The sequence below is a fragment of the Tenrec ecaudatus genome, unplaced genomic scaffold (genome assembly GCF_050624435.1).
Source record: "Tenrec ecaudatus isolate mTenEca1 unplaced genomic scaffold, mTenEca1.hap1 Scaffold_1941, whole genome shotgun sequence".
Lineage (NCBI taxonomy): Eukaryota > Metazoa > Chordata > Mammalia > Afrosoricida > Tenrecidae > Tenrec > Tenrec ecaudatus.
The window spans coordinates 42,542-70,075 of record NW_027458223.1 but is presented as its reverse complement, the minus strand read 5'-3'; the positions used below and the strand labels follow the sequence as shown (position 1 = coordinate 70,075).

Sequence of the window (27,534 nt, the reverse complement as noted above, 5' to 3'; positions counted from 1 at the left end):
ATCACGACCTCGAAATCCACGTGGGCCTGCCGCTGGTCCAGCCTCTGCAGGTTCTCCCGCACCTCCATCTCCAATTGGGAGTCCTCGGTGCGCCTCCCCATCACCTTCACGGGGTGCTCCGGCTCCTTTGGCACCCTCTCTTCCTGATGCGTCTCAGTCTGCAAGTTACAAGAGCCTCCAGCTGCAGGGCGTCGTCTGTGCTCTCGGGGTCTGTCTTCAAGGTCAACTCCTCCCCACAGTGCTTGCACTTGATGTAGAAGCAGGAGATGGTCAGGCCCGCGTAGTCCTCATGGTTCACCGTCTCTTTGCGCGCACTGACCTTCGTGCCCTTGTAGACATACTCTCCGCACGTCTTACATTTCATGTGGAAGGGGATCCTCAGTTGCACCTTATACAGCTGGTACTTGGGCATCATGACCTTGGGGATCTTCTTGGGGTGCAAGTCTGGTCGGCAGTATTTGCTCAAAACTCTTCACTCCTGACAATTCAGCCTCTTTCTCTGCTCACAAGCACTGGAGAACTCGGAAGGCTCGGGTTTTATTCTCAATTCCACAAGGCTCAGAGTACTTCCGGTGACGCACTTCCGGTGACGCAAAGGCGTTGGCGTATTCATTTTTTCAACTGCTTTATGTGGATTTAGGAATTCCCCGCTGAGATGGATTATGAACGGTGTAGGATGCAACAATTGGGGGGGGGGTTCCGCGGGAAGATATGGATGATAGTTTCCTGCATCGAAGAAGGCATAATACTGAATGGAAGAGTTATCTATGGAACTAGGTTTTGAAGGACAAGTAGGAGTTTTCCAAGTTAGAGAGGACAAATATATTTGGACCACAGTAACAAAAATCTAGAGATGATTAACCAGCAAGTGTTTCTTCCATTATGCACTGCCTGAGGTCTCTCTCTGTGATCGGAAGCTATTTGCTGAACTGTGGGGGCTTCTGTGTGTCTATGATTCTGGAAGCTATGTCACCAGCATTTGAAAATACAGCGATGAATTCCAAGTGAACGGGTTTCAGCTGATCTTAGAGACTAAGAACAGACAAGAAGGCAGGAGGAAATCCCTTCTGAGGGATTAGACACTGAAGAGTAGCAGACATTTGTCTGATATAGAGCCACGGATACGATGAGATGCTGCCACTGAAAAGTAGCTGAAGTGTGACTGGGGTGCGGTTGACGCTAATGAGGAGGATCGAGCAGTTTGCTGGGCTTTCAATTACTGAGGGTACTGGACTCCGCAGGAGGAGAATCACCTCAAGGGATGCTGAGTGGTGTTCAATCAGGAAAGGTGAGCATTATCCTATTCAGAATCTGAATTCTGATCAAATGTGTAATAAAGTTGATTACATGAGGAGCAATGTGGCCTGAGGATTGGGAGAAGACACACTATAAACCTATGAAATGGAGACCATACAAGCCAGCTCGATGGAAAAGGAAGAATCGCTTGCAGTACTTTCTGAGGCAGATTAAATAGTGCAGCTTTCACTACGGAGGATAATTCATGAAGAAAGCAAAAATTCCCATAACTAGATCAGAAACAGGATGATAAACAAGGGAAAGATTGAAGTTATCCAGAGTTCCAATTCACAGAAATCTATACTCAATGCTCAGAGACGCAACTGTTAAGAAATATGGTGATCTACTACATTGGTCTCTAGGCTATCTACCCACCACTGCTCTCTGACCACCTGTCGTCTCCATCACTTGCTCCACCTCCAACCCCTGTATTCATCAGTTTCCATCGCTCTTGTTCGGTGCTACGTAATCCTTTCTGAGTCATACGGAGCAATGGGCAACAGAAGGAAGCACTGGCTGGTCCTGCACCACCGTCAATGTGTTCTGAAGTTCAGTTCATTGTTTCACGCCATGTGGCAGCCTATCTGGTTGATGGTCTTCTTATCCACTGCCCCTCTACTTTACCAAGCGTGGTGTCTTTTTCCAGGGATGGCTCTCTGCAGATAACTTCGCAACAGAATGTAATATAAAGTATCTTCATTGCTGCGCCTAAGGAATATTCTCTTTGTCCGTCTTGCAAGTGAAATTTGTTGATTGGCCAACCACACTACTTTTGATATTCTTGGCCACCACAGTCATTTATGTGCATGCATATTTCTTTGGTTTGCCATATTCGATGTTCAACTTACCACCACTAGCTTTTCTATCTCTGCCTCTCTCCATGTCTAACGCTACATAATAGCACTAAACAACAAAACAAAAAAAATAGCACTAAACACATCAAAAGGGCAGAGATAAATTAGGTTCAAATATGCCTTTCTTTCAGTGGTTTATATTTGTGTAATCCATGTCAAACATAGTTTACAAAGGGAGAGGACAAGTACTTTTGTATAGAATATGCAGACACAGCCTCACGCAAAGGGGTCCTGGGAGGAGGAATTTCCTGGGAGCACAGCTCTGACCCCATTGGCAGTTCTTGGCAGGAAGCTGGACAGCCAAGCACTCCCGCATCCAGGTGTACTGCCAGCCTTGGCTTCAGCTCAGTGCCCATTACCTGCCCCCAGCTCTGAAACTGAGCCCCATGAGCTAAGACTAAGGAGAGGACCATGTCCCAGGCAGTGTGTGCACCATGTCCAGGAGGAGAAATATACACCACTGAACACCTAGCATATGGATTAGGTAGGGGCACCATGCTGGGGATGGGGAGACAGGCACCCCAAGAGGCCTGTGGGCTGAGCCCCTAGCCAGCCATGAGGGAGACACAGCTTCAGATATTCTTTTAAAAAACAAAAATAAATCATACAACAAAGAGGTTTGGAGGGCTGTCCCATTTATACACCACATTGTAAATATACAGGGTATATAGTACATGTGCTTCAGTCTGGAGTTTGCATGTCTGTCTGTACATCTGGTCACTCTTGGGGCTGGATCTCAGGAGCCTTTTTAAAAAATCATTCTACTGGGGGCTCTTACACTCTTATAACATTCCATACATCAATTGTACCAGGCATATTTCTGTATATGCTGCCTTCATCATTTCCAAAACATTTTATACTTAAGATCCTCTTTTTGCACCCCCTTCCAGCACTCACACCCTCAAGGAGATTTGAATTTGTCTTCCACAAAAATTTATTACAGAATATACCTTAACAAAATCTTGTTTTCAAATAGAAGGGATTTTTATGGTTATCTCTTATTTTAACAGTCACATGGAGAAGCTGGGGCATTAGTGAAGAGAAGGATTAGTGAACGGATTTAAGGAGATAAAAATAGAAATATTATTAATTAATCCTTAATGTTACTAACAAAAAGTGTGGAATTAAGTGACTAACAGTAATAAAATGTTAAGTAAATGGAGTGTAGTGATACATATTTCTGAGGGTCATGTGGTTCATTCATGGCCATTCTGTATATTTAACTATTGCATGGCTCTCTAGGCCATCTACCCACCTCTTTCTTCTCTAGCCAGCTCTGGCGTCTCTATCCACCTCTGTGCCCTCATTGGATTAGGGACCTCACTGACAACATTCTTCCCTTTCACCAGAGTATCATTGCTGAGAGCCTTACCTTTAAACATCTTTGCACTGTAGGAGTAGGGTCTACTCATTTAGGACTATGCCCATTAGACATTACTCCATGTGATTACTGTCATAGAAACAGCCAAGACCCATCTGTTTTGTTTACATTTTACTGTGGCATTCAAATTAACAACCATCTAAAAGCGGCACCAACTAAGTCCACATGGAAGAAGCACAGCTGTCTGTGAGACGTCCCAAGAGAATGGAGAACAAAATGCAAGTATGGAGAAGGGGAAGGTATCAGAACTGAGGTTGTGAGCCCCTCTTTGTAGAAGGCATTGGAAGAGAGAGCACCTGACGTCCAGCTGCAGAGCACCTGACGTCCAGCTGCAGAGCACCTAGTCAGGCTCTGCCTCTGGCAGATCTCCTCTGGCCACAGTTGAGGGAAGTGAAACGCGTCTCTGTCAGAAGGAGATTGCTGTAAACTTTCCTGTAGTCGATGGGATTGTGGTATTATGGAAGACCTGCTCAGGTGACCTCCCTCTGGGCTCCTCAGAAAGTTCTCTCGCTTTTTCCATGACAGAAATCTTCCCTCTCATTATTTTAATATTTAAGGTGGTCTTTTCGTTCATACCCTTTATTTATTTGAATTCAGTTGAATGCTTCCACGATGCTTCTGAATGTATCAGTTATCCCTTTCTACCCCCACCTACCCCTTGCCCTCCTTGTGTCCCTACTCTCATTATAGGTCCTGAAGGGGTTATCTGTCCTGGATTCCTTGTGTTTCCAGTTCCTGTCTGTGAATGAGGGGGAGAGCGGAGTGGAGACCCAAACCCATCTGTAGGCAAATGGACATCCCCTTACAGAATTATTGCAGGGAGGAAAGGAGCCAGTCAGGGTGCAGTGTAGCACCGATGAAACTTACACCTTTCCTCTAATTCTTTAATGATCCCCCGCCCCCTTCCACAATATCATGATCCCAAATCTACCTTACAAGTCTGACTAGACCAGAGTCTGTACACTGGTACAGATAACTGATCACAAGGATCTATATTTAACCCCCTCAAAGGGGGATGGACAAGAAAAAAGTGGGTGAAGGGAAACATCGGACACTTTAATACATGACAAATAATACTACTTTATAAGTGTCCATGAACAAGTGAGTGGTGGGGAGGGAGAGGAAAAAATGAGGAGCTGATACCAAGGGCTCAAGTAGAAAGCAAATGTTAAGAGAATGATGATGGCAAGAAATGTACAAAAATGCTTGACACAATGGATGGGTATATGGATTGTGATAAGAGTTGTATTAGCACCCAATAAACTTATTTTAAAAAGAAAAATAAAGAGTATTTCAATAAAGTATGGAACACAGGAAATTATCAAAAATTCAATCCAGGTCAGATGATCCCTTCAGGGCCAGTGGTGAGAGTGGCGATACCTGGAGGGTGGAGGGAAGGTGGGTACAAAGGGGGAACCGTTTATAAGGATCTACATATAACCTCCTCCCTTGGGGTTGAACAATAGAAAAGTTGGTGAAGGGAGCCGTCTGGGAGTGTAAGATATGACAAATTAATAACTATTTATGAATTAGAAGGGTTCATGAGAGAGGGGGAAGTGGTGAGGAAGGGGGGAAATTAGGAGCTGATAGTAAAGGCTCAAATCAAAAGCAACGGTTTTGAGAATGATGATGGCAACAAATGCACAAATGTGCTGGAAACAGTGGATGTATGCATTGTGATAAGAATTGTATGCACCCCCCAAAAATGATTAAAACACTAAGGGGAAACCACAACAGGGTCATGAATGAGACATGCATATTTTAGTAGAGATTACAAGATAGGTACTTGTAACCAATGCAGTCAGTGTATATCTGCTAGGGTCTGACTCCTGACCAGGGGTTAGCAAACTTGGGCTTGAGAGCCTTAAGAGTAGCGGTTCTCAACCTGTGGGTCTCGAGCCCTCTGGGGGTGGAACGAACCTTTCACAGGGGTCGGTTGCCAAAGGCCATTGGAAAACACGTTTCTGATGGTCTTAGAAGCCTAGACACCACTCCTCTATCCGTCTCCAGGTAAGTCCACCCACATGCAGATAAGTTCATATACCAGTACCCGGTATGAAGACTGTTCCCCATGCGACACCATGCTTCAAGACAACATTTCACTTATTAGTCATTAGAAATAAATATTTCACAATTTAGGGTTACATATTGTTTTTGTGGTTCATCAATATGCTTTAATTATGTGCAACTTGCAACCATGACAATGCCTCCGGCATATCAGATCATTACATTATGATTCACAAAAAGGGCAAAACTACAGTTATGAAGTAGCAACGAAAATAATTTTACAGGTGGAGGCGACCACCACATGAGAAGCTGAATTAAAGGGTTGACGCACTGCGAAAGTTGAGAACCACTGCTTAAGAGGATCTTTCAGTACATACATGTGTCTCTAAAATAAAATTGTAAATTAACTTATCATAGTTGTATTTGAAGGGTATTATTTCCATCATGGAGATTTCATTTGTTTGTAAGACTAGCTTCAAGACACTGGAATCCTTTTTATATTGTTGCTCTTCCAGCTCTAAAGTTTGCTAGCCTCTGCTTCCTGACTATGGAACCTTCATCAAGCCCATCAACGACACACCCAGATAAGAGACCCTAAGAGACCACTTTCCCCGAGGCTGCTGGAGAAAGAGGGAAGTAATCCAATTCTGATTCACTTTGCCTGAGGGGGAGATGATCTGCTTCTTTGGACATTGATCCCAAAGGAATTCCGGGAAGCTGAATTAGTGTGGGGACTCTGCACCTACATCTCTGGCTATAACTCTCAATAGCCGGGCACCATCAGCTTTCTTCACCACGTTTGCTTACGCACACGTCTGTCTTCAGTGATATCAACAGTAATTGTAATGACCACAGGATCATTATGATTTGGAATAAACTCCATGACCAGTGAGTTTGGTTTATTTCATATTTTTAATGGCAGACTTTGGCATCTAATGATCTCCTACATGGTCAGCCTAGGTGATAAATAAGCCAGGTGTGACACGATGCAGGGTGGGACACTAAGAACTTGATATCTTCAGAGCAAAGATTAGATTCTTGGGAGAGAATTTTCTGTGGAGGCGGCTACAGAATTTGTCATTTGACAAGAGGCGATCAGTTATAACAGCCAGCAGAGACAGAGAAATTCACGGCAACCGAGAGAGCTGACCTGGATACACGTGCTCCGGTGAACCTAAAAATCCAGCCCACTTCCAGACCCAGGTCCTAGACTCAAGGTAAGTTGATGGGAAGACACACGGCCTCTTCAAGGGAGGTCAGACCCATGGATATTGAACAGCTAAAAAGACCCATCCCCAGACACAATGGCTGCAAAGGTTTTCTCTTGGTACCACTGTTTCTTGGTCACATGCTTTCTCTTGAAATGGTTGATGGTCTAGCTCTCTTTGGTTTGGCGACTTTGTGTCCTTACATCTTCTACTTATGGTGCCTCCATCTTTCAACAACCACTTTTCTGCCAGCTTGTTGTACCCTGGTCCCTTGTGAGGATGGCACAGGACTGGGAAGTGTTTCCTTTTGTTGGGCAGAGTGTTGCTTTATGGGTCAGGAAGCACACAGTGGCTCATAAAATTAACATTTCAAACTTGTGACCGTGTATTTTTAGTTGTGTTTAATTTTTTTTCCTCCACTTCTACCAGCTAAAGGTCTTCAGTTTGTTCCGCTTAAAGAAATTCTCAGGGGCTTCTTCAGTTTCCCCATAGGGTGAGTGCTTATACCATACAGGCATTTTGACAATCCTCTTGAAATAAAACCTACTGGCAGGGGGTCAATGCTCACTCAAATAGACCACCTGTGGATTGCTGACACTGTAGCTGTTTATGGAAGTAGAAAGCTCAGTCTATCTCCTGGGAAGCTGCTGGTGGTTTCAAACTGCTGACTATGTGAACTAGTAGCCCAACATATAACGATTTCCATGTCAGGGCTCCTCAGTTTTTCCTAAGGCCTGGAATAATCATACTGCCTTCTTGAGAACACCACACTCACTTTCTGACCAACAAACTCTAGCATTGAATTTTCAGGGATACAGGTAAAAGCAGTAGCTCTGAATCTCCCTGGTAGTCCTGGAAACCAGTAGGAGCAGTTTTCTATGAGAAAGACAGGTAAATGAATGAAGGTACCCCAAAAACAAAGGGTAGACCTAAGAAGGTTCCCCTGTAGTCTAAGACATGTAAATGAGAGAGCTCAGTCTTTTGTCCTCAATTCTGACCTGATGGATCCAAAAAGTGCCCTCTTGATTACAAAGCTATTAGCAAAGATCTTGGCAGAAGTGTCTGTGTATGTTTAGTTTGTTGAAAAGAAAAAATCACAAACAGATATGTCTGTAAATGGCTTTGCCTACATTTTCCTTTGGTCTATGTCAGGCAAAGCTTTGTTGGGGTATCTGCCCTTTCCCACCTCTGTTTTCTGTAGTACATATATGGATTCAAATTCCCTTTGTCCTCATTTTATCGATTTGATGATTTTCCCCTTGGACAGCAAGCTTTTGCCATGATTCTTTGTCTTCTTAAGTTGCCCTTTGAAATGTTATGCTCAGTCTTGCTCCTTCATCATTTCTCGCATTTCCTTTAACGACGTCCCCACGAATGGCAGACTCTGAGTCTCTGATTTCCACCTTGATCGTTCTGTTCTGTCTGGTGAATGATTTTGCTTCCTTCATGCATGATGTCAGTGATGGCATCCTACAGCCGGCCCAGGTCCCTGTCCCTAGTGATCAATTAGTCAAATCTGCTTTTGAGATAATTTGGACATTAATGCATGATGCTTATAAGGTTATATTTTGCTGAAGTTGCATGTCAAGGCTGTGGGCCAGAATTCTCACAGGTATTTCTGTTATGTTGTGGGCATTCCCTCTAATTCCATCACCACTGTGATGAGATCTGTTGTGATCAGACAACCATGGAGAAGTAGTATCTGCGAGGCTGTGACTCACAAAGCTCTCTGACTCTTGGCTGGATCTCCATGTCTCTGGAACTGAGAGAGTAAGGAGCCTTATTACCCACTTCTCTAGGATTTGTCAGCTTCCACAGCTTTCAAGGAAGCAGCCTGCTACTTACCTGCCCATCTTGGATTCATCAACTGGTAGTCACTGGAGTCAGTAGAAGTGTCGATTCTGATATCCCAACTTATATTGAGGGCTTGCCGGCACTACATTTTTGAGTTGAAATGAGGACTACTGGGACGAGAGAGGCCCATAGAGTCTCTAGGAAATCAGGGGGGAGGACCTAGAGTTTGGAGTGTGGGACTCAGTAGCGTGGCTCTCACTGAGGCTTTGGCACAGGTCCGTATCAAACAACGTGTGAGCAGGAGTGGAGAGATTTGAGGCAGGCTTGACATCAGTTCACTCATAGACACAACGGGAAAAAAATCCCATACCTAAAAAAGTACACCGACCACCACCCACACCCATGGAGCCCTGATGGCTTAGCTGCTAAGCATTGGGCTGTTCACTGCAAGGTCAGTGGTTTGAAATCACCAGCACGCCTTGACTGAACTATGAGGCTTTATACTCCTGTAAAGACTGACAGGCTCAGGAGCCCAAAGGGGTTGTTCTACTCATCCTACAGGGTTGTGATGACTCAGAGTGGATATGAAGGTAGTGAATTGGGCTTGGAGTGTCTTACTTGTGTGTCAGACGGAGACTGGAGGATGAACCCCTGCAACGTCTGCTGAGTAAAGATGACTCTTTGTTACTGTGAAAGTCGGCAGCCTTGGAATCCCTAGTGATTTGGAAGAGACTCAAAGAGAGTGAACTTTGTGTGTTATTATTTTGGACGATGTAGTTCTGCTTTGTGTCCATTTCCAGCATAGTGAACTATGAAATGATAAGGCAATGTTTGGTAAAGGGACTAAAGGCAGAATTCAAACATTTAATGCCTTTAACAGTGCTGACAGAAGCCTGGGTGTTTTCCCTGTTGTTGATTCCAGCACATTTAAACATGAAATGAACTATCACTACGGGAATACAGTCCACAGAGACTTGGGGTAAAAATTACTATCTGGAGGATAGAACGAGGTGCATTCAGTGTGGCGTTTGGACCCCCAGTTCCTGCACTGTCGTCCTCATACACCTGGAAACATGATTGCTACAAGAAACGCGCCCACAGCACCGAATGATTCCAATGAGCGGCAACCCTTCCTGTGCATTGCCTCCAGGAACAGCTGCAAGGCAGAGTTAAATGATCCCCATATGTTTGTAAAGTTGAGTGTGAGGCTACAAGCAGATCCATCCAAAGTTGACGTAGTCACTAGGGGCACATGACTGATGGAGTTATTTTTAACAAGAAGTGTCGTCTCACAACACTGGACCAATTAATGTGTCTAATGTCTGCTCTGAAACTCTCTACTCTCAATGGACTTTATTAAACTTTGGGAATGATTTAACACTGTTCTCATATTTGAAGGGGAATAAATATGACTGTTTGTCTAAGGGGAATCTGTTTCATAAATCCCAGCAGACTTAATCATTTTTGCATATGTGAAGTTCACGGTGATGAGGCCATCTCTGGAACTATGGCTTCTCAACACTCCCTTTTCTACATGTCTTATGTTTTCTACAACACAGGTGTTGGTTGCTAGTGAGTATTGTGTGACTGGGTAGATTCTGTGTCAGGTTTATGGGCTAGAATTCTCAGAGAGTTTTCCTTATGATGTTGTAATTGGCCCTGATGTTGTCTGTTGTGGTGCAATCACCTCTGTGCTGAGATCACTCTGTATGCATGTGTGGACTCTCTCTCAAAACTGTCTACGTTGTTGGTCAGCTTGCACAGCCTGTGCGGGAGCAGTGTGCCACGTGAATTGCCCATCTTGGATTGATCAACTTGAGTCAAGAATAGCCATCATCTGGCATCTGAACTTCCATTTAGGCCTTGGCAAAGTCTACCTGGTGAGGTCAAAAAAGTATTGTATGCCTTCTCTACATACATGTTAAAAACTGCTCTGACAGAGGAGACCTCACCTGAGCTGGGGTCAGTGTTTCCAGAATGAGGGGGAAGGATGCATTTGTTGATGTACCGAACTGCGCACACAGGTGAATCCAAGTCACCAGAGAAGAATGATGTTTCCTAGAAACATTAGTCCCACAGGCTGGGTCATGGATCTCAGTGGTTTAGCAACACTCTCATGATGAAGTCGCCCCCGAACTTGCAGTTGGCTATAACAACATCGTTTTGTTGATGAAATCTCATATGCTACAATCCCCTCTGTGGTGGGATTCTATAGGAAACACAATCGATAGGGAATTCCCTGGTGCTGTGTTTGACTCAGCAGAAATGAGACCTTTCTGAGCGCATTCTTTGCTTTTCTTTCCATGGTTAGGATACTACAACTAGATTGGCATCACCTGACTGACAGCTTGGACCCCACAGGCCTTCTGACCTGGCATAAGATTGTGAAACGACAGTAGTCAGAAGAGCCCAAACTTACACCCAACCTAAAACCTTGAGACGCTTCAGCACCTTGGCTGTCTTCGAGTTGAGAGAAGTTCCTGGACACTTCTCTGGTCAACAAGGATTCACATTCCTGCTGGAGCACCTGAATCAGCATGAAGAGGTACAGCCCACCCAGTCTTGTGGACCTTGCAAGCCAGAGCTTCCTGAAGGACGAGGCCTCAGCCATTGCCAAGCTGCGCTGCCTGCCCAGTCCTCTCTTCCTGCCTCTGTTCAAAGCAGCTGTTACTGGAAGGCACCTTGCAACATTGAAGGTGATGGTGGCTACCTGGCCTTTCACACGCATGCCCCTGGGGACTCTGATAGGAGCTCAGAAGCTCCCCCAGGACATTTTAAAAGCTGTGTTGGATGGACTAGATGTCCTGCTTGCCCAGAAGGTTCACCTTGGGAGATGTCAGCTGAAAGTTTTAGATTTTTGCACACACGCGCACAGCAATTCCTGGAACCTGTGGTCTGATCCAGGTGCCCATGGTTCATCAGACGACTTACAGGCAGCTCAGCCCCCTAGAAAGAGGGCCAGAAGGTCTAAATCAATGTCTAACAGGCCTTCTGTGGAGTTGGTCCTAGACCTTTGCTTCTTCGAAGCCACTTTGGATAAAGTGCTCACATTCCTCCTAAAAAGGGTCAGTCAGAGACAGGGCCAGCTCCTTCTCTGTTGTAGGAAGCTGGACATTTTTAATATGTCAACTAGAATGGAAATTATTGAGAAGGTCCTGAAAATGACGCAGTTGAACCGTGTCCAGGAGGTGGCAGTGAATTGCACGTGGGAACTCTCTACCCTGGCCAGGCTAGCTCCTCTCCTGGGCCAGATGGTTCATCTGAGAAGACTGATTCTCTCTGGAATCGTCTTGAACTCCTGGAGGGAGGAGGATGAAGTGAAGAATCTAGTCTCCCTATTGGCTTCACAGTTACACCATCTACACCAGCTCCAGGAGCTGTATCTGGACCCTGCTCAGTTCCTGGTAGGTCACGTGGACCAGGTGTTTGCATGCTTGGAGGCCCCCTTGAAGACGCTCTGGATAACGGAGTGCTCACTTTCTGAGTCTGACTTCATAGATCTGTCCTTGTGTCTGAGCACCAAGTCCCTAAGATACCTGAATTTGAGTAGAATCAAGTTGACTGGCTTCAATCCTCAGTCGCTGCAAGTTCTGTTGGAGAGCGTCTCAGACACTCTCCAGATGCTGAACTTGGGTGGCTGTGGGATCACAGACTCCCAGCTCAAAGCCATCCTGCCTGCCCTTGGACACTGCTCCCAGCTCCAGTTCTTCAGGTTCTATGGAATCCCAGTCCCAGTGGCTACCCTGGAGGGTTTGCTGCGGCACACCCTCCCTCTGTGCAAGCTGCAACTCTTGCAGTTTTCTATCCCTCTTGAGTGTTACCTGGACCTCCAGGGCCCTCTCCAACAGGAGAAGCTTCCCGTGTATATGGCCAAGCTGAAACGGACACTCCAGGACTTGGGAAAGTGGAACAGCTTGCTGGTCTGCCAACGTGATACTGCTATAGACGATCATTCAATCACCTGCATTTTCCAGGACTGATGTGACTATCCTCTAATTCAAATGCATTTATGTAAAAATTGTAAAATTAAAAACATAGACTACACTGTGTAACTTTATTAAAACATGTTTACTTGGATATCATTAAAAATTAGTTCACAAACAAAAAAAAAAAACAAAACAAAAAAAAATTAGTTCACAATGCAAGGGTATCCTTAGCTGAAACAAGATGTGCTTCATGTCTTATTTTTATGTACATTATGATGATGGTGTTGAAGAATTCTCAGTCACCAGGACACTCAAATAACACACAAGGCATTTTTGCAAATCATTCTCTAGGGGAAAGCAATGCTATAGCTGCTGTTTTAAACATGGACACAGTCAAACCATAAAAATTTGAATCCAGTTCAGTAGCATGTTTCCTGAGCAGATTGCATGCACCGTTTTGTCCCTTGCCTGAACTTGTACTTGTTGAAAGCAGAGTGTTCTTTAGAAACGAGGCTGGTGCCGCTATGTTTTGAGCTCTTTGAAGGTGTGATCAGGAGAGTGGTCTCTGGGGAGGGACATCATACTTGGCAATCTGGAGAGGCAGTGAAACGAGGAAGGCCCTCAAGGGGATGGATTGACACAGGGGCTGCAGTGCTGTGCTAAAACAAAAAGTTTGTAAGAATGGCCCGAGTCTGGGACGTGTTTCCTTCTCGGTCTCTGGTACATAGATTCCAGATGTTTGTAATCCAACTCTAGAACCACTAAAAACAGGATTTATACTCTCAGAAACCCACGAGGACAGTTCTGCTCTGCCCTACAGGCTCACTAGGCCTGGGAAAGATCTGATTCCTTTAATCGGAATAAAAAATTTAATGATTACAGATATAAAAGTTTCAGAACTGCTAAAATAGTAGTGCATAATTTATCAAGGTGTCACGACGGTCAGGGGAGGGAGGAAAAAAGAGTAGCCAATATCAAGGGCTCAATACAAAGTATATGTTTAATCATTGTAAATGAGGGTGATTGCAGACTGCAGACCCAAAGCCCATTTGTAGGCAACTGAACACCCCTTCACAGAAAGGTTGTGGGGAGTAGACCAGTTACACAGAGCAGGGAATCAGCGATGAAACATACAACTTTCCTCTGCCAGGAATGTAAAGTTGAGAAAGATTTTATTCAGGTAGGGAAAGAACTCCTGGGAAGGAAGGGAGAGCATGGAAGGACGGGCATCTTCAGCCCCCGGGCAGATTCTGAGACATACGAGTTAGATCAGGGAAATCGCTGCTAGCAGTGAATCGTGGGACATATATAGGGCTTGAGCCAAGGATGTATGTGCTCATGAGGGGAAGGAAGGCCTTCTGGGGCTGCAGGTGCAGGGTCTGAGTCAGGATGTGGTCTGTGAGTAAATAGTCCCGGAACACTGAGGGAAGGGGCTGTACAGACCCGGCCTGGAGAGATGAGCTCCTTAATATGCTGGAGGCAGGGACTGCACAGTCCAGCTCTGGCCTTGAGAGCTGGGGGGAAGGGGCCCCAGAGAACAGCAGGCCATCTTCAGGGAGAGTTAGAGGAAGAGGCTGCATGGTTCGGACCTGGCCCAAACATCAAAACTCTTAATAGTGGAAATAGGTGTGGTGTTCTATGGTTCACTACTTCCTGCTGTGATAGGACAAAGAAGGGGGGATTAAGAGCTGGAAAGTTCGGGCCCGGTTTAGTTGGCAGCAGACTATAAGGGCGAAGCAAGAGTTGGCTGAAGGGCAGGTTGGAGATGGCTTTCATTTGGTCCTGGAAAAATTTAAACAGAGGGAGGCAACAGTAACAGTACACAAATTATTCCCAAAGGTCCCTCGAGGGGCATAATCCAGGACGTGGTTTTACAGAACTCTGTGAGGAGGGGTTGATGGTGCCCCACTGAGGTTTCCTTATTTCCCTGACCATGTTATAGAGTCCTTTAACATTTTATTTAACAGCTTTTGACTCATTGATAGAGTGTGTGTACTTTTTTGTCAGCTGTTAGCGGATTTAATGCATGGTGGTTCTGAAGGGTTACCTGAGCCAGGGATGCAATTTGTTGCTTCAAGGAGGTGAGAGACTCTGAGGAAGAGTTTATGACCAGCCGGAGTTGAGAGAGGGAGCCTGGCACAGGGTTCTATTAGGGTTTTCAATAAACTTAAGGTGGATTTTTTGTAGGTTGTTGGGAGACAGCAAAGACAGGACTTGGTGTGAGGGAAGGTTTTGCAGTTTGTGGGTAGATAACGTCTGGATAGGCTCTTTTAGTGTTAGTTGACACCTTCTTTTGTAAGGGCGGCAGCTTCTGCCAGGTCCCAACGCACGGCTGCCCGCCTCTGACTGTCATATCTGTCTGTATAGACTTGTAAGTTACTGGAGAGTGGGTGGGTCCCAGGACCTGAGTCAAGACTTTAACTGCTATTTCCTTGGTTTGCGTTCGTGTAAAGTAAAAAAGGTTTACTGGGTTTGGTAAATGTAAAGGCGGAGATTGGAGGAGAGTTTGTTAAAAAGTTGCTTTGAGTAAATGGGGAGGACTCTGCAGGTTTAGCAGAGGTGGCTGGTTTGAATGAGTGACCTTGTCTGTTTTGTTGCTTTCCTGTGTTCCCGAGGAACTGTCCACTTGATATCCTTTACATCTTTTTATTAACTAAGTGTCAGCAAGGAGTTACCGGTCTGCTGGGAATCATTTGGGTTGTAGCACAGGAAGTCTGCTGCTTGGAGGGAGAGAGAAGTTAAGGGAGTTGGGCTGTGTCTGCTTTAGAACTGTTTTAGGAGAGGCTGCAGGTAACGGCAAATGAATGCTGGTAAGCTGGGTTAAGGGGGATGGTAATACAAAGGCATCATTAAAGGTGGGGTGACTAAAGGCTTGGAGAGATGACCATCAGCTCCCATAACTGAGACCTGGCAAGGGGAAGTCGGGCTCGAGAAGGAGGGGAGGACTGAAAAGACCGTGTCCACCAAAAGGAAACCGGCTTACCTGCTGCCCTGGTCACTACCCTGAGCACGGAGAAGGAGGGGTCACTGAGGATGCTGAGTGAGGGGCTTCTTCATCAGTCATTGGAGGCCAGGTCAAGCAGTGTTAATGGTGGTTCAAGGTTTGGAGGGACTGACTCTCCATGACTAGGCACTGAAGGACAGTCACTTCTCCAGTGGCCCTGCTGACTGCACGATGGGAATGGCTAGGTGGGTGCCCGGGGATGTGGGCAATGCTTAGTCCAGTGCCCTTTCTGGCCGCCTGTGAAGTGACTGCTGAAGTTGCTGTTTCCTGAATTCTTCTGACCCCTCCCTCCAGACGACCTCAAGACTTGGGCTTGCCATCTTGCCTCAGAATTCGCAAGTTGCCTCAGCCTGGTCTTCTCAGGTGCTAAAAATTTTAAATGCGACATTGACTAAGTCACGTATTGGCATCTGAGGTCCATCCTCAGTTTTCTTACGTTTCTTTTGAGTATTGGTGACTGACTATGTTATGAGTGGCTAGCACCGGAGGCCTCGTTCGAGAGGGAGGGTCTAGCCTGGTGTACTCAGGTAAGGCTCCAGCTAGGCGAGTGAGGAAAGCTGCCGGATTCTCACTCGGTTGCTGGATAATTTCCTGCAGCTTGCCCGAGTTTACTGCTTTATGAGCGATGGCTTGTAAGCCTGAGTAAGGGCGGGCGACTGTGGGGTTTGGGAGGCTGTGGGTGTCGCCACTGAGAGCTGAGGGAGGTGGTGCTGAGGGGCACCCAGAATATGGAGGAGGCCTTGCTAGGGGTGCAGACAAGGAGACAGGGGGGTTAGGGAAAGATCAACGGGAGTAATGTCAGGGGCCTGATTAAGAGAGTGTTTGGTTAAGAGAACTTGAGCCGGGTGACAGGCAGTACATAGAGAGGGAAGGGAGTGAAGAAAGAAAAGGGCCTGAACATTGGGAACCTCAGATCATTTTGGAGTCTAGTGACAAAAATTGTGAGGTCTCAGAGAATGTTGGAATCGAAAGTCCTGGACAGTGTGACTCATTGTCCAATTGGGATTGTGGCCACACTTGCTTACAAAAAAAGACCGGGTGCTTAGGGTGAATATCCGGAGCCAGGCCCCGATCAGTGAGGTTGGTCAGGAGGCTTCCCAAGGGACTGGTCTTGGGAGGCTTAGAGAGCGAGCTCCCCATGATGTCTTAAGCTGCAAGGGGTAGGATCAGAGAAGGGCGTCTACTGGTCCCTGTCCACACCCGTCAGTCAGGGGGTGACCTGGTATCCTTGAGAGGCGTCCCGGTCAGAGCTAGGGGTCCGGTGGGAGAGTACTGGACTCCCCGTACAGGAAGGTTCCCTGGCACATTTTTCGGCTTTAACCAGCACACAGGGACTTTGGGTCAGTGACAATGAAAGACACTGCAGGAAGCGAGGGAGGGGAGTGGCCTGGCTTTGGGCCAGATGTATGCAGAGTGGTCAGAGGAGTTGTTCAGGAGGGAGTTGATTTTAGATAAGGTCTGAGAGCAGGCACTGCAGAACTGGTAGAGAGAAGGAGGAAGTAGATTTTAGAATAAATCTGAGAGCAGGCACCACAGAACTGCCAGCACAAGATACACAAACAGGTAGAAAGAGCTCAGACAGACTCTGAACTCTAGTCCAGTCAGAGGTGCACGGACTGCTAGGTACTCACTTGTAGATGTGGAGGGTGGCAGCTGAGAGGTCCTGGTTCAAGGGAAGTTGGGAAGGGTGGGTGGGGCGCGTCAGCAGACCTCTTACTCCAGCAGCATTCATGCACCAAGTTGAGAGGTTGAAAACGGAGGACGGGACTGTGCACTCCCCAGAGGATGGACAGGGTCCCCCCCGTCAGTCCTGCGTCTGTCAGCACCAAGATGAGAGGTTGTAGATGGAGGCATGGAACAGAAAGAATTTAGCCAGGAATGTGAAGTTGAGAAAGATTTTATTGAGGCAGGGAAAGAGTTCCCTGGAGGGAAGGGAGGGCAGGGGAGCATCTTGAGCCCTTGGGCCGGTTGTGAGAAACAAGGAATTAGGTCAGGGAAATCGCTCCTGGCAGTGAGGCAGCGCTGGAGCCAAGGACTGATTAGGGGAAGGGAGGCATTCTGACGATGCAGTTGCAAGGTCTGAGTCAGGACGTGGTCTGAGTAAATCATCTTGGAACAATGAGGGAAGGGGCTACAGAGAGATACGCTCCTTGGAAAGTTGGAGGTAGGGACTGCACAATCCAGTTCTGGCCTTGAGAGGCAAGGAGAAGGGGCCGCACGGTCCAGCAGGCCATCTTTGGGGGGGAGCTAGGGGAAGGTGAAGCATGGTCTGGACCCAGCTGGAACAAGTCGAAGAGCCTCTTTGGCTTCCTAAGGACGGCCAATCTCTCCAGGAGTACACGGCCAGACCGAGCCCCATAGATTGGCTGAGCTGGTGCTCTATGTCTCTGTGGAGGCAGACTCTCATCGCTTTGCATTGTAGAAGTTACTTGTTTAGAAGCCTCCAACTAGTGATTCATAGACCAACACTACCCACTACCCAGGCACAGCACCCTAATGGGCATCCTTTCATGCCTACTTCTGCTGGAAAGACGGAACACCTCCCAGGTCATGAATGCTTGATTTTTGTATTTAGTCTGGAGGAGAAGTGAACACGATAGTTAGTAGCTTTACAAAGAGATGTTTATTTTATTGTAGGCATGGAGAATGGGTTTGGAGAAATTTGAGCATCTGTAGTAGGAGGGAGTGGTCTCTTTTCAACATCTGGAGCGCCCCTCTCCCTTGGCAATCTCCATGAGTCTTGTTATCCACATTCCAGAGTCCAGGAGGTTCCCAAGGCAGGAAGGGACCTTGTGTCCACAAAACAGGCTGTGCTCTGTCTCCTATCTGCACCTATCTGTGTGCTGGCCTCTCTGTTCATGGCTTCAGAAGAGAGATGGGATGTCAGCAAGGGTGGTCTCGGGTGAAGCTGCTGATGTGAGACGCCTGCCGTAATCGTCACCTCCACGTAGTCACATCATCATAGCACATATGTCATGATCACGAACCTAGTCCCAAATGATCCCGTATACATCAGAAACATGAACATTCGACAAATGGGGTAGAAACTCAGAATCAATGGTGAGGATTGAGAAGACGAGGTACGTAAGGTGAGCTGTCTTTGTGAATGATGATTGCATCCCATTCTCTGTCAGGAGTGCTGCCAGCAAAGCTTACATAGAGAGGCTCATAGGCTTGCAGGGTCTCCCTGAGCGCCTGCATTGCCTCTATAAGAGAATCCTGGCACAGAGTCACTTGGAAATCCTCATAGCAATCCTGAGGGACAGGCAGCTCCAGAAGGGAGAACTTGCACAGTGGCCAAGTGTGACGAAGGAAGTCCTGCAGGGCAGCCAGGGAGACAGGGTTTCCACCCAACACCAAGGTGCTCAGCAGGGAACAGTGGCCCAGAGCAGGCTGCAAGGCACGGAGCTGAGAGTCATCGATTTCGCAGTCAGCTAAGTTCAGGTGGGTCAGGGTGGCTGAGACCCTCCCTAGCAGACTTGGGAGGAATCTACGGCTAAAGCCTGCACTGAGCGCACCACTCAGATTGAGGTAGCTGAGGAGGCTGGTGCAGGGACACGAGCACAGACTTCTCATGTCCGAGTCCACAGGCACACAGTACGAGAGGGTGAGGGACTCTAAGGGGGCTGACAGACTTCTGAGCAGCTGGCCGAGCTGCTCATCCCTGAAGAAGACCGATTCCAGGATGAGGTGCTGGAGCTGATGCAGACCGAGGAGCTGAGAGGTCAGTTTTTCAAGTAGCTCCTCCACCTTAGCCATGCGATCTGGCACCGGGGGTTCCAGGATTATTCCCGTGAGGTGAAGTATGTGAAGCTGACCCATCTGGGCCAGGTAAGGAAGAAACCATTCGAGGGTGTGCAAGTCCCATCTGCAATGCAACACCACTTCCTGCACATCGCCCAGCTGCACCGCCTTCAGGATCTCCTCCATAATGGGAAGTGGTGGGAGACCAACAAACTCTAGCTCCCTACAACACAGATTGGGCAGGTCCTTATCCTGTTGGGCCCTTTCCATGAGGAAGGTAAGCACTTCATCTGGGCCTGTTTCTAGGACACGCAGGTCTGTGAGGAACATGGCGGAGGCCAAGGGCTGAGGCTTCTCCCCTGTTCTGGAATCCTTCCTGGTGTGGGTCAGAGTCCAGGGACGGGTGGCCACTGGATCCTCTGATGAGGTCACAGAGGCAATGGATTCGGTTCCAGACCACACTTTCCAGAAGTTGGTGTCAGTGTCCAGGCATAGATCCAGCACTCTCAGCTTGCATCTCCTGGGGGGAACCTTTGGGGAAAGCAGGATGTCAAAAGCATCCAGGGCAGCCTTTAAGATGTCCTGGTGAGAATGCGAAGACTTCATGAGAGCCCCTAGTGGGAGCCGGATAAAAGGCCAGGACCCCACCATGGCCTTCACTGTCTCTCCGTGTCCCCCAATGACAGCTGCCATGGACAGCGGGGGGAAGAGCTCTGTTGGCAGCCACTCCAGGGCAGCAATGGCTGAGGCCTCATCCTGCAACACACTCTGGATGGACAGGTCCAGGAGCCTGGGTGGGTTCTTGCTGCTCATGTTGACCAATCAGCTCCACAGAGCGTCCAGACCTGTGAATAAAAAGAGGGGTGTGCTCAGACTTTTGGGACAGCCACACGGATTGTCCCAGCACTTTAAAACCCGGAACCTGCCCGCCTTAGCTCCTCAGAGGGAAGCTTCCTGGCTATGCCACTCCTGTTATGAACTCACAGTGGTAGAGGCTGGCAAGGTAGGGGCTGGAAAGTTTTCAAAGTGGATACTTTCGCAGACTCAAGTGGGTCCTCGAGTTGTAGAATCCAAGATAGGCAGGGCCGATGGTGTGCAGTGACCTCAGCAGCTGTGGAAATGCATAAATCAAAGATCAGTAGGAAGTATGGTGGTTGCATATAGAATCCAACAATCCTATGGCTTACTGTGCAGGAGAGATAAATTCAGAAGGAATGACTGGGCATTCCTCAAATGGAAATTTTACATCTATATTGAACTACTATGCTCTCTGTTTCGGGATATTATCTATGGGAGGACATGAAAGTCTCATCAATACAGTGTGCAGTCAAATTTGCTCACCAATCGCTAAACGAAAGAACTGAAGGATTCTTCAAACCATCTCAGTATGAAATTGATCACCCGTGTAGTCAAGAGGCAGAGATGAAGATAGGTGATTGCAATAGTAAATTAGGAAACAGAGAGGAAGGAAAAGAGGACAGGAAATATGATCTTGGTGACTGAAAGAAACCTGGAAATAAAGGGTAAATTTTTCAAGGCCAATGACTTCTTCCCCAAGCACACCTGCTTTAACAACACAAATGGCAGCTACACATGTTGACTCTATATGCAGATATGACGGACAGAACTCTAACAGACTTAATCTGAGGAAAATGTTTTAGGGTACAGAAGAGACCCCAATGCAAAATGTCAATTAAGCAAAGCAAGCACTGTCATAAACGATATTAAGGCAAAATGAAACCAAACATACATGATCTCAATGAAGAATGCTATTAGCATGAAGCCATGGTAGAGACCAAAGATTCAGTCAGGATATTCTGTCACTAAGTCATGGAATATAGGAAACTGTCAAGTTCAGGAATCATTGGAAGCTCATTAATCACAATAGGAGGAGGGATTATGGAATCCCAAAGATGGCCAAGACTAAAAAAAGATACCTTAGCCTTCATATAGCTTAGAAGATTGATCTTTCCAAAGAAGGCCACCTAAGCAACAGAGCTAGGGTATGCCTTTTGACTGAAACTTCCAATACTGGAATATCCATCAAGCACACACCCAATCTGGTAAGAGACTGCTGCTCCCAGGATGGCCTGTAGGAGGGTGGAGGTAACCCACTCTCCAATGCACTCTCCCTGTGGGCAAGATGATCTGCTTTATTGTTCCATGATCTCAAGGAATTTAATAAAGGATTTATAGGTGTTTTGGGGTTTTTGGTTGTTTTTTTTGCATTTCAATGTTATGTTTACCTTCCCCAAAAGGAAATGTTCAGACTTAACCACTAACATAAAGGAGATTTTGGAGGAGCTCGTTATGTGCCGTCAAAAATGAAGCTGAGACCATGAATCTGAAGAAATGAATCCAATACACAAATTATCAAATATAATCTGAGGCATATCCCGCATGAATGTCAAGACCATCTCAAGAACAGGTATGAGTAACGGAGCACTAACTACAGGAAACTGGACCAGCTGTGGAATGACATCAATAATATCACTATGAAGAAAACATCCTTCACAAGGCAGAAAAGGAAGAATGACCAAGGTGGACATCAAGAGACTCTGAATGTTGCCACTGGGAAAATCATAGCTAAAGCAAATGGAAGAATTGGTGAAAGAAAGAGCTAACAGAACATTTCAAAGACAAACTGAAGTATTAGAGGGAAACATGCTGCCCGGGGTTTTAATCGTGCTCTACAGACATGAGCATTTTGGCAGAAGTTTTGTTGGTTCCAATAGATGACAGCCATGAGCATGTCTTGATGATTTAAAGACTCTTTATGAAGTTATCTACTAAAGGTGACTCTGGTTGCAGTCTGAAGTGGACATTTGAGTCTATCTTTAAAGGCAAAACACTCATACATCATTTGTCTAAGACTCAAGCAACAGTGGACAGAACCACAAAGGAAAATGAATGTTATTTTTCTACATTGTTAGTGAGCCTTACATGGTACAACATTGATATAACATCGCGGTTAATAAAATAAAAATAGCAATATCCTGGTTATGCATCAAAATCCACATTATTGAGAACAATGTTCTGATCTGTAGAACATAAGAGCGCACTTTAAAACCAATCACTGTCCGTCCTCTCCACCCCAACCCAGAACTATCAGACAAATTGTTTTCTCCTCCACACTGTTCATCTAGCCAATCTCATCTAGAGAGAGCTGAAAAGATAATAATACTTACCAAAAGTACAATCATAGCAAGACAAAGTGACAAAAGAGAACACAGCGATGACAACAGAAGGGTTGTAGCGAGGAGACGAGCCAGTAAGGGTGCGATGTAGCAAGGATGGAATATACAACTTTCCTCTAGTTCTTAAATGCTTCTTCTCTGCCACTATCATGGCCCCAATTCTACCTTACAAATCTGGCTGGACCATAGTATCTGTAGAAGGGTACAGATAGGAATTGGAAACACAGGGAATCCAGGGAAGATGACCACTTCAGGACCAGTGCTGAGAGTGGTGATACTGGGAGGGGGGGGGGGGAAAGTGGGGTAGAGAAGGGGAACCGATTACAAGGATCCACATATAACCTCCTCCCTGGGCGAATGACAACAGAAAATAGGTGAAGGGAGACATCAGACTATCTACGATACGACAAAATAATAATATTGTATAAATTATCAAGGGGTCATGAGAGCGGGGGGTGGGGATGGAGAGAGAAAAATGAGGAACTGACATTAAGTGCTCAGGTAGAATGCAAATGTTTTAGAATGATGATGGCAACAAATATAACAAATGTGCTTTACCCAATTGATGGTTGTATGGGTTATGAGAAGAGTTGTAAGAGCCCCCAGAGAAATTATTTTAAAAAAAACAAACCAAAACCAAAAACCAATCACTAGGTGGACTATCCATGATGGGAGGGTGAAGTTGGCAGGTCACTCAGCAGTCCACAAGATGGCATATAGTGGCGACTGCTAGTCTGTCTCGGAACACATAATAGAAATAATTCTGTTTTACTTTCTGTTGTCAATTGATTCTTGATTGTGAATCAGTGGGCATTTATGCTGGAAATCACCAGTTTCCGATTCAGTGATTTAAGCTATGTGTCAATTCTGTAATGCTAACGATCTATCCATCCCCTGTAGTCCCTCTTGAGATGTACCGTGCTAGCACACACGGACAAAGCGCTCTTTAGAGGCAAGAATGGCAACACGTTCGAGGCACTCACTTCACAGAGGGCTCCAGAGAGACAAGCTTGGAACCCGGCCATCAAATCTAGGCCCCTCCGCACGTAGATTCTCAGAACCACTTTAGACAGTTTTCATGCTACTCCCTAGTCCAACTCACCGTTGCAGAGGCAGACAAGGCTCCGATTTCAGTCTTGACTCTTATCGTTGATCAAGTAGATCCAGTGGTTGATGAATCCCAGATGGCAGGTCCAATGGCAGCCTTCTTCCTCAAGGGTGTTGAGACTGACAACGTCCAGAGAAGCAGGAACAATGGCAAGATTCTGTCCCATGTCCCAAAACCTTCAGGTCAGAGGAAGGGTCCAGGTCCAGAACAAAGCTACCCAGCTCTCAGAGAGACCATTTAAATCATGAGGCCACACCCACAAGGTAGCTTTCTTCCCCCTCATTGGCTGTTCACAGTAAGTCTCAGCTTGGAATTGAGGGCATTTTATGAAATTCCATCAACAAGGCTGATGCTATTGAAAAGAACCAACCCCTTAGAACCTGGACCCGGCCCTGGTGACTCAAACTCTCAGCCATCACACCTTCCCAACCTTAATTGAAACAACATAGAAAACTTTGAGGAGTGGGTTAGCTGCTGAGAGTGGATTAAGCAATTGGATTAAGCAGAAATGGCTCTAGAGCCCAGAATCTCACATTTGCGACAGGTTTTTGTCCTTACGGATATCCATCTGTGTAATTAATTTCCCAAAGCACAAAATTACTTGTATTCTGTGCCTCTTCCAACTAGGAATCAACTATGGGAAAGAACTGAAGTGCCTCTTTAGCTTCCTAATGACTGTCGGACTCTCCAGGAGTAGAGGCCTCATCACGTCCCTCAGATTGGCTGAGAGCTTTGAACCAGTGACTTGGTGGTAAGCACCCCAGTGGATTACCAAACACGAGACCTCAATTGCATGTCCGTAGAGCACAGTAGGGATTATTAGGTCACACTGGCCATGCTTCAAGGATTGACTTCTGGAAAGAGCCCTCTGCATTCTCGTGTCAAGTGCTCTGATGGGAGAAACATCACCAATTAGGGTTCTTAAAACAACCAACGTTAATGGTCCCTCTTTTTAGGTAGCTGGAATCCAAATCTAGGGCATCACCTGCAGGAGAAGACTCTCCCTGTGTGCTCTGGGGTGTCTGTCTTTTCTCTTTGCAACATCTCTGCGCTGGACCTCCGTTGGCGAGCACTGTGTGTCTGGGTCTCAGCCTTACCTTGGGTCAAGGATGTTCACGAGGAAGGAAACGCAGGTCCGGAGAAGCTCCCTGGTCTAGGTCTCCTTTCTTCCACTTTTCAGTTAAACACTTATCAATAGTGCTGTCCCTGATTTCCTCTGGTTCCTCTATGCTTAATATGCTTTTGGGGGGCCTCTGGTTTTAAGTAGTTTCAGGTCTGGGTGTATGAGTTATGAGGAAGCATGAGGTAGCATTTAATAGATTGTTTTCTGACCCATACACTTCTCTCATTCTGTTAACTTTAGAATTAGTCCATTGACCTTGGGTGAGGTTATTGATATATATATATTCCAGAAATTTTGCTTTATATTTGTGCATGTTGTGTAAGAGTGTGTAAGTATATGTGTTAAGTTTCTTTGTTCTTCATGTATTACATTACTGCACGGGGTGTGGCTCTGTGTGTGTGTGTGTGTTGGTGTTTGTGAGCAGATTTGTGCGTGGTTGTCATTGATATTTCTCTCACAGTACATCATTGAGTGCTTTTTTTGGTGGTGGTGTTGTATTTTGATTTCAGTTCTTCTTGTTTGAGAATTTTATTTCTCCCTCTTATTTGATCCATATATTTTCCAGGGAACAGAACTATAATCTCAGTCCTGACAAAAATTCCAATCACATATGATGATGAAATAAAAGAATTCCCCGACTAGAGGTTTACTTCTTTGCCCCATGGCGTTGCTGGGTTGGAATGGACTTGATGGGTGTGAGTGAACTTGGTGACATTGACCGATCTTTGTCTTGACACATCAAGGCTTTGTCCATCACAATTAACCTTTGTAATAATCACTTACAACTGAATCCTGTCCGGAATTCCCTCTTCCTTTCCTTTCTCAGAACAATCGTGATACTCATCAGTTTCTCTTTAAAAACCTATTGTTCTCTGCGATCCCAAGTAATTCACTGCACCACATACGATTTTTAGGGATTAAGGGTTTTGCCTAAAAACCTTAATACTTTCAGTAGTGAAAGAAGCACCACCAACCAGAAATAATTGTCTTATTAAGCTGTGTGAAGTCCAAATTCAGGGCATCAACCAGAGGAGAATGCTCTGTGTTTCTGTTGGGGCTGGGGCCATTTCCTAGTCAACTGGTAATATATGAGAGTGTGACCTGCCTGGGAAATCTGACGGTATTTTAGCATCTGCCTTAACTTGGATCTACGAAGCTCGCTGCAAAAGGGTCCCGATCCAGAGACACACCCTGACCCTCACTCCTTTCCTGGCTGTAGAAAGCTATGTGTTCTATCATCAGGCTGTGTTGTCCTTGAATCCCATGAGAGACGAAAGTTCTGTTCAGCCACATCTCAGAGAAACTCACTTTCCTTCCATTTCCTTGGGGTTGTGAAGGGATGAGAGCTTGGATGTGCCAGCAGAGCAGCCCTGGACAGATCGTGACCTCCCCACCTCCTTTCTTGCTGGAGAAAGATCATGCTTCTCTCTGCTCACTTCCCTAAAATCTCTTGGGACGTGAAATGATCTGGATCGACACCTCTGGAAATTCCCCGGACATCCAGGTGACAAAAATCGAGGAGGGACTAAGGAGTACTATCCCACCCTGAATTCTTTTACTAAGGAATGTCTTCACACAGGATTCCATTCCAACAGATCTATTCATGGGAGCCACTCTATTTTACAAGACAATAACACAAAACAAACTGAGTTGCAAAGGCCAAGAGGACAGAAAGATTTACGGAACAGCAAGCCTCCCCATATCTCTATACCCTCTTTATGCTGAGTAGAGCAACTGAATGCACTCGGATGAACACAACCTGGAACACATGCAGCTCCTGCAAAACAGAAAGGCTGATGTTCAAACCGTGATCTTCTGGTTTGGATCCCAATAGATAAACTATTGATACAGTGCAGCATCCCATGATGTACACGACCTTTCCATGGTTTCTGAGGGCGTATTAGTGCCGGGAGCATGGAACATGTACTTCTCTGTGGAGCACCTTGTGGGAGTGCCCTGTAGATCCGTTCCAGGATCCCACGTTGTCTCATAAAAAATAAAATGCACGAAACTCGGCGCGATTGCATCCCTTCCTCCCACCTCCTTGCCAACCTGCAGTACACACTAAGACGGATCCCTATTTTCCTCCCCGTTGAACATGACAGGTTCACAACCTATGGGTTGCTACCCTTTAGTGGTTGAGCGATGCTTTCACAGGTGTCGACTAAGACCATTGGAAAACACATATTTCGGAAGGTCTTAGAAACAGAGACACCGTTCCTCTATTCGTCCCCTGTGGTGTCTGCCTGATGCATACACGCCCACATACTAGTGCCCGGTGTGAAGACCCATGCTACACCATGTTACAAGACCAAATGTCATCTATTTGTTATTAGAAATAAATATTTCACATAGCATGATTACATATTATTTTGTGATTAATGGCTATCCTTTAATTATGTTCCATTTGTAAAATGAGAAACCTGCATAGTGGATGATTTCTTATCAGCAGAGGTGTGTCAAACGGACAAGCATATCTATCTTGAAAGAAATGTGACCACATTGCTGCTTACAGGCCTGGATGATGGGACTTCAATTGACATACTTTGGACAGGTTTTGGGGAGAGATCAGTCCCTGGAGAAGCACAGGGAGTCTAAAGATGTCCCTTGATGTGATGTATTGATGGAGTGGCTGCAACAAGGTCGTGAAACTTACAGTCGTGAGGATGGAACATCACTGTGCAGGCTTTCCTTTTGTCGTGCATGGGGTCCCTGTGCATCGGAGTCGACTCAATGACACGGAACAACAGCGATGTTGCAATCACTGAATTCACACTGTTCTCTGTGAGATAACAGGTCTGTGCACATCCCTCCACGGTGATCAGAGGGCAGTCGTGGGGAGTGTAATCCACCTGTGATGAACGCAAATGGGCTGTGTGCTTCCCCTGTCAG

General features: G+C 46.2%; 1 protein-coding gene across 1 annotated transcript; it reads right to left on the bottom strand.

Moving 5' to 3' along the window:
• Positions 1-106: 106 nt before the first annotated feature.
• LOC142436282 (melanoma antigen preferentially expressed in tumors-like) lies at positions 107-20,027 on the bottom strand. Its single transcript, XM_075540039.1, has 2 exons — positions 18,989-20,027; positions 107-444 (listed from the first exon to the last, which is right to left on the bottom strand). Exons 1-2 carry the CDS (start codon positions 20,025-20,027, stop codon positions 107-109), a joined length of 1,377 nt encoding a protein of 458 aa, XP_075396154.1.
• Positions 20,028-27,534: the final 7,507 nt, after the last annotated feature.

Excerpts from the sequence above, each read along its gene's own strand:
- LOC142436282 (XM_075540039.1), bottom strand. The coding sequence starts at position 20,027 with ATGAGCAGCAAGAACCCACCCAGGCTCCTGGACCTGTCCATCCAGAGT. Across the intron at positions 445-18,988 it reads CAGCTACCTCAATCTGAGTG|ACTTGCACCCCAAGAAGATC; the intron begins GTGCGCTCAGTG and ends ACTGCCGACCAG.